Here is a 7,301-nt window from a genome sequence, read left to right on the forward strand (position 1 = left end):
CTGTCCAGCAGCGGGGGAAAGCAGGGTGGGAAGTGGGTGAGGGCGGGAGGTGCAGCCCAGAGACCACCGCACTGGCCCCCTCGGGTCGACCGCTCGCTCCCCATCTCTGCCTCCAGCGGCTGGAGGGTTTGGGGTTGCAGCTTTAACAATCGCGGGTGATGGGGTGGAAGAGTTTTCCCAGAAGGAGCCGAGGGAAAATAAGTGCCTGTCCCGTGCATAGTCGTTTATATACATTTTATTGGAAAAAAAAATTTGTACATCAAAATATTTTGGCAAACTGTAAAAAGTATACATAAGTGCAAATATATTCTCCTTTTAAAGCAATAGTGTGTGAGTATACACGAGATTTATTTAAAATATTTTTTTAAAAAATATTGTGGTAGAAAACAACCTTTGAAAAAATAAAAAAACAAAACGTTGTATTGCTGCAATACTGGGAAAAAATGGAACTTTTCTTAAAGTTTATACACGAAAGGGCTAAACAATACTGTTTTAATAATATCGATCGGTCGGTGCTGAAGTCCATACAAAGTGTCCTTGGTGGGGCTCGGGGAGAGGAAAAAAGAAAGAAGTAAATTTCCCGCTAACGCAGCGACAGAAGGGGGAGTCCTCACAGGTGCTTGAGCTGGGAGATTTATTTTCCCTGTTCAAAGACACTTTCTCGTATAAAAACATATCGGATGGTTCCCTTTCCCAAAGCTCGATTCTTTAGGAGATCACAGAAAGGCGGTTTATGATTAACGTGGTCAGACTTGGCGTAAGGACGTTTACGTCCCACCTAACCCAGCACATCACACAAGGCATTTTTCTTTTAGGAAGAGCTTTGGAGCGTTATATCGGCTGTACGTGTCCTTCAAGGGATGGAGGGGGACCGAGAACACTGCTTCCTTAGGTAACTTTGCTAAGTGACTCGTGTACTATCAATGCTATCAGAGTGCACATTATATTTAATCTGCGTGGGTCCGTCTATACCTCGGCTCTGTTCAATGCCACCTGATTGTCTCTGTTGGGGGGCTGCCTTCACATCACGCAGGGCTTGATGTCTTGACAGACGCTTTGGTGGTGGTGGTGGTGGTAGTAAGATCCACTAGCGGACGGGTGAAACGAAGAAATGCCGTTAAAATTGAGGACAAAATCTTTCCTGTCACACACCGGGGAGGGGTGATGCTGGTAGCGAGGCAATCCCACTGCAAGAGAAGGAAATAACAAGAGCTGCTCAGAGGTGGGGAGGCTCTGCTCGGGCGGAGCGGCCCTTTCTGCCCCAGTGGCAGGGAGCAGAGTTCCCCCCAGTCGGGACGACACGCTCCTGCACCTCCCCCCCCCCCCCCGCCCCCGCTCTCGGCTCCCTCCTGCAAAGTTTGGGAGCTCCCCTCTGGCTTCCCCGGCAGCGAGCTGGACGCTCCCCCGGGACAAAGCCTGCCCCGCCCGCAGGGCAGAAGGAGCGGTTGGTCTCATCGCCCAGAGCGAGGCGGGGACGGGAATCGCCCGGAGACCCCCCCATTGCCCGCGGGTGGGTTCGGGGCTCCACCGTGCTCGTACGAGCCTCCGCGCCCGCTCTGCGGGGAGGTTGTAAGCTACACAACGGCGTGGCACGCAGGCTGCGGAGAGGAAGGCGGGCGGAGGAGGATGCCCACGGACACACGCATGGCCGTATCCCGGGTGCACGCGTATGTCAGAGCACCCCTCCCGTGTGGGCACACACGCACTGCTGGCTCTCTGCCCCTCTGCCTGCGTATTTCTCTGCGTGGAGGGTCAGGTCAGCTTCTGCTTGGGATGTAGATGAGGGATTGTGCGTGTGTGTCAAGAGGCGATGCCACTTGAGCGTTTTTTCTGGATGCACCGCATCCATTTGACCCTGATTCCCATCTTTGCTCCCTCTTCCCTTTCCCTATCCCGTTCCTGCGTGGCTTCTGCTTTTTACTTGAAATGCAACAGGTTGAATTGCAACCACGATTTGTTTGCGTGTCGATACTGTATTTAGTGTGCGTGTGTGCGTGCGTGTACGAACGTGCGCACCTATCCGCCTGTGTGCTTTCATAACACAAGATACAGTCCGAGGACACCCTACGGTTCATCAACAACACCCGTGGCACCGACATGCAAATGACCTTGCAAATTCCCATTTTTATTTCCCACAGCCTAAGGCAGCCTTTCGGGGGGACAAAGTTCCAGGGCCGCGTGGGAGATTCCCCCCGCCCTCCTCCCCCGTCTCAGCCCGCGCCGTAGGGCCGTGCTGGGATCTTTAAGCCTGGCAGGGTTCCTACTGGATCCGGCGGGGAGGGGAGCTTTGCCTGAGCAAGGCCCGCAGGGTAGAGCCAGAGAGGGATTTGTTTTGGCGTGTGGATGTCAAACTCGGCTAGCGGGATCCTGTCAAATCTGACCGAGGGTCAAGGAAAGAAAAGAAAAAAAGAAAGCAGAAGGGGAAAAGGGGAAAAAAAAAAAAAAAAAAAAAAAGAGCAGCAAAATAAAGTAAAGGATAATGAGACAAAAAAAAAAAAAAAAAAAAAAAAAAAAAAAAAAAAGAGGAGGGGAGACGTCCCCGGTTTTCCCCAGGATGGCTGAGCTGAGCCCTTGGCGGCGGCGCGCACAACCCGGCTCCTCCGGCACTGTCCCCTCCTTCACCCCGTAGAGCTCACTTTATAAAAGTGATTATTTCGCTGGATTTCCTCGGCTTTCTAATAACCCTGCTGGTATGCTCACCATAAACCGGGGCACTTTATTACAATCCTGATTCAATCATTTAGCAGGATTTAATAGCGTGCGAAAAAAATCCTCCCCCCCGCCCCCCAGCTTCAAAATCCTTTTAGCAGAACCGAGCCTCCTGTTTCCAATTTTTTCCTCTCTTATTCTTGGGTTTGATGCAAATTCAAGGTTTTCAGCCCGCCCTGTCGCTGTCATGAGTAGAGGATTATTGACCGATCAACAGCGGTTGCCACCGAATTTGCTTTGCGTTTAACTAAGAGAAAGGCGAAATTCACGTGCTACTGCTTTTGTGGGGAGAGGAGGAGAAAGATTATTGCTGGCAATAATTACGAATGAAGGAGCTGGGATCGTTTTTCCCCATCTCCTTTCACTCTACTAAAACGTTTGTGCCGCGGAGATTTTACGTAGCACACACGAATGAGGATTGGATCCACAAAAAAAAAAAAAAAAAAAAAAAGGGATTAGGTTTGGGTTTTGGTTTTTTTTTTTTTTTAGTTAATCAAGGAGTGGGAATGTCTTCCACTAAAGTCCCGGGCCCAGATCCTGAAGCTGTAGAAAATAAGGGAAGAAATGCCGTTTTGCAAAGTGGGGGCATTAAATCTGAGCTGCTGGAAACGGACGCTCATCGTCGGCATTAAGAAAGAGTCCATCGGTCCGTCTGCGTGTATACCGTCCCTGAACAGAAACAATTCGGATTTTAACTGCCTCAGCCTCGGAAACAGTGGTGGAGGCTTCGGGGGGACCAGATCCCTTCCTCTCTCTCCCTCTGCTTTTTGTTTTAAAGAGCTGTTTCTGGGCTGCTTCAAAATGAACATTTCTCTTCCAGGAATCGCCTTTCCCACCGCGGTGTCTGGCAGGAGGAGGGGGCAGCAGCCACACAGCCCCGCTCTCCGGGCCAGCCCCGCTCCCGCGCCACGCGTGGCCCTGTGGGCCCTGCACAGCGGCCCGCGGGGCTGCAAGGAGTAAAACAAACAGAGGAAAAAAATACAAAGGAAAGGAAAAGAAAAGAAACAAAAAAATCCAAGTAACAACAGCAACAACAACAAAGCAAAGCAGAACTCCCAAATGTAAAGGTACGTGTTTCGGCGGGGGATGCCCTTGTGAACCCGCCGGCCTCTCGCTCCGGCCCTCAAAACCACGTGGAAGGACGACCTGAGTCTCCGAAAAGTGGGTTTAAACCTCAGCAGCAGAGTCCCGTGGGCACGGACCCCACCTGGGGAGGCACCGCGTCCCCCCAGCCCTCCGCGCCCACGACCCGCTCCGCAGCCGCCTCTCCCCCGGTGTCATGTCAGGGCTATTCAGGGTTTTGGGGGTTGTGGCTTTGGGGTTTTTTTTTGTTTTCTTTTCTTTTTAAGGGAGGAAAATTTGCAAGCGCTTGCTCTCCCCTGACACTCCCCGTCCCTTCTGCGGTGATGGCAAAGCGGCTTCCCCGGCGGCGGGGCTCCAGCCCGCCCTTCCCGCCGCGGCAGCGGGCTGTGGGGAGGCCGGGGCGGGCTGCGTGGCTCGCAGAAGGACAGGAGAGTGATTGACAGGCGCCCAAGGAGGGGGCGGGGGGGGGGGGGGAAGCCAGAGCTGAGGGTCGCCTGTATTTGTTACTTGTTGAAATTCCCATAAAATTGAACAAGACCCGGCTCTCATAGGGGTTAAGTCAGGCTAAAATCCTCTTCGGTGTGGTCCAGCCCAGACTGTCTTTGTTTGCTTAACCTCCGGGACCCACGTTTAAAAGGGCTATTTGGAAAATTTCCCCGTAAGAGCCCAACATCTTTTACCCATTTTTGTGCTCGGATTTTTCTGAGCAGACATTGTCTGTAATCACCGGCCGGGGGGGTGGGGGGTGGGAGGGTGGGAGACAGAGACCAGAATACTCTTTCCCTCCGGTTGCAGAAATACACTGGATCCGCTTTAATCTCTCCCGCATTTTTCAAGATAAGCCGTTGGGGTTTTTGTTTTTTAGATTTTCGGTGGGTTTTTTGGGGGTTTTTTTTGTTGTGTGGTTTTTTGGTTTTTTTTTTTTTTTTTTTTTTTTTTTTCCCCCGCAGGGTTTAGGGGATGATATTTAACGCCTTTTTTGATCACTCCCGCGACGCGCCTCTGCGGACCGCGGTTTACCGAAGGCGGCGGCAATGCCTGGCGGCGCTCCCCGCCAAGTGAAGCCGCAGCCCGGGGCGGCCGGGGCTCGCCCCGCTCCCGCCGCCCCCCGCATGTCGCCGGCACCGGGGGGGAAGAACGTGCGAGCCGGGCCGGAGCCGGGCCGGAGCCGGGCTTCTCCTCGGAGCGCTCCTTCTTGGCGCTGGGCAAGGAGGAGGGATGCTCGCAGCCGTACCCACAGCCCCCCCTCGGGCATCCCCCCTGTGCCGAAAGAGAAGAGCTCCAACCCACGCGTATTTTCCTTCCTCTCTCAGACAATGCCCGTCTTTTTCCTACGCCGTGGAGGTCGGGGGTTCCCCGCGCCGAACCCGCGTCGCCGGGACAAGCTCCCGCCGGCGCCGCGCTCCCCGCCGCCCCCGGCGCCCCTCCGCGCCCCTACCTGAGAGGTCGTCGCGGGGGCTCTGGTGCAGGTAGCCCTGCTCCAGGGAGTAGGAGGGCACGCTGGAGTGGATGCCGGAGGAGGCGGCGTTGGCGGCGGGGAGGCCCTGCTGCTTTATGTAGGGCGAGGCCCCCGAGGCTGTCCAGTGAGCCGAAGGGCTCGTGTAGGGCGAGTGGCACTCGATGGCACTCGCCATGGCCGGCGAGGAGGGCACGGGGCTGCTGCTGCTGTCGGGGCCGTAGTCCCCGTTGGCAGTCACCGGGCAGCTGGCCATGTAGGTCGAGCCGGGGTTGGGCGACATGTGCGGGACGTGGTGGCCGCCGCTGAGTCCCTCGTAGCCGCTGGCCATGGCGTTGGGCATCATGTCGAGGTTGTAGCCGTTGGAGTGGCAGGCGAGGGAGGCGGGGGGCGCCTGGAAGTCGAAGCCCTGCGGGAGGATGGAGGCGCCGAAGCCCAGCCCGTTCATCATGCGGTACATGGGCTTCAGCGCCTGGCATTTCCTCCTGAAGCCGCGGGGCCGCCGTCGGAAGGAGCCCTCCTCGAACATGAACTCGCTGGCCGGGTCGATGGTCCAGTAGTGGCCCTTGCCCGGGCGGCCCAGGCCCTTGGGCAGCTTGATGAAGCACTCGTTGAGCGAGAGGTTGTGGCGCACGGAGTTCTTCCAGCCCTGGTAGGAGCCGCGGAAGAAGGGGAAGCGGGCCTGCAGGAACTGGTAGATCTCGCTGAGGGTCAGGCGCTTGGAGGGCGAGCTCTGGATGGCCATGACGATGAGGGCGATGTAGGAGTAGGGGGGCTTCTCGGGCCGCCGCAGCCCCGAGCTGGCCTTCTTGCTCTTGGAGGACGCCGCCGCCGCCGAGGAGGAGGAGGAGGAGGAGGTGGAGGTGGAGGAAGAGGAGGTGGAGGTCTCCAGGGCGGAGGAGGGCGGCCGGCTCATCTGGAGAGCTCCGGGAGCCGGGCTGCAGGAGCGGAGAGGGACGGGGGGCTCCAGCCGCTGCTGGCCGCTCTCGGTGGTCATCTGGCAGAGGGAGGGGAATGGGGCAGGGTGGGGTGAGGCTGGGAGGGAAGGGGGGGGAGCCGGGCGGGGTGGGTACCGGGGCGGGGGGTGCCCTGCAGGGGGAGAGCGGGGGGGGCGGTGGGAGCTGCCGTCCTCCGGGCACCTCCTCAGCGCGGCGGGCGGCGGCGGGGCGGCGGCAGCGCCCTGCGCATCCCTCCCCGCGGTCCCTTGCGCAATGGCTCCTCTGCTTTCCGCCGGAGCCAGGCGCGGGGCGGGATGGACCGGCCCGGCCCCGGGCCCGGCCCCGGCCCGGCCCCCGCCCTCCCCGCGCCGCCCGCGGAGGCCCCGCTCAGCGCCGCTCCGCTTCCTCCGCTGCCCCCCACCTGGGGACCATCCCGCTGCCTAATCCGCCGAGGGGAGGAAGCGCAAGAGCCCCCCTCCAATCTCTTCCGCGCTGTTATTCTTTCATATACACTTTCTTCTCGCGGAAAAGGCGCAGCGCCACCGCCTATCAGTTCCTTCAACCTCGCTCTTTCTTTTTTTTTTTTTTTCCCCGCAGACCCCCCTGAATCGGCAGAGATAGAGAGAGGGAGAGGGGGAGCGAGAGGAGGGGAGAGAGAGAGACCACCCCCTTTCCAGCTGGCCTCTGTCCACCCGTCATCTGGGCCGGAGGCGCTGCCGCCGCCGCCGCGGCACCATCCCCGGCGGGCTCCCGCTGCCGGCCCCGCGGCACGCAGCGGTACCGTTTACCGCCTCCCCGGGGCTCCCTCGGCCCCGCCGGCCCCATGCTGCCCGCTGCTCCCTCCCCGGCACGGCCCCGGGGCGAGGGGAGCGGCTGCCAGCCCGAAGCTCCGCCGCTGCCCCCCGGGGCACAGGGGCACTGGTGCCGCCGGGTGCGGGCATGGGTGCGTGTGAGGGGGTCGCCCACCCTGCGGAGCCCCAGCCAGCAGCACCCGCTGCTGCTCAAGCCTGCTAGACCTCCGGCTTTGAAGACTTCTCGCCACCCCTTGCCACCCCCCACCCCCAATAAAACGCGGTTCGTTTTATCGGGCAGCAGGGGTCGAGTCGGAGGACCAG

At 58.6% G+C, this 7,301-nt stretch overlaps 1 protein-coding gene across 1 annotated transcript; it reads right to left on the reverse strand.

Moving 5' to 3' along the window:
* Positions 1-219: 219 nt before the first annotated feature.
* Positions 220-6,260, reverse strand: FOXF2 (forkhead box F2). Its single transcript, XM_074848251.1, has 2 exons — positions 5,231-6,260; positions 220-1,187 (listed from the first exon to the last, which is right to left on the reverse strand). Exons 1-2 carry the CDS (start codon positions 6,243-6,245, stop codon positions 1,021-1,023), a joined length of 1,182 nt encoding a protein of 393 aa, XP_074704352.1. The 5' UTR covers positions 6,246-6,260; the 3' UTR covers positions 220-1,020.
* Positions 6,261-7,301: the final 1,041 nt, after the last annotated feature.

This window comes from Strix aluco, chromosome 1 (genome assembly GCF_031877795.1).
Source record: "Strix aluco isolate bStrAlu1 chromosome 1, bStrAlu1.hap1, whole genome shotgun sequence".
NCBI lineage: Eukaryota > Metazoa > Chordata > Aves > Strigiformes > Strigidae > Strix > Strix aluco.

Excerpts from the sequence above, each read along its gene's own strand:
- FOXF2 (XM_074848251.1), bottom strand. The coding sequence starts at position 6,245 with ATGACCACCGAGAGCGGCCAGCAGCGGCTGGAGCCCCCCGTCCCTCTC. Across the intron at positions 1,188-5,230 it reads CCCCCGCGACGACCTCTCAG|TGGGATTGCCTCGCTACCAG; the intron begins GTAGGGGCGCGG and ends CTTCTCTTGCAG.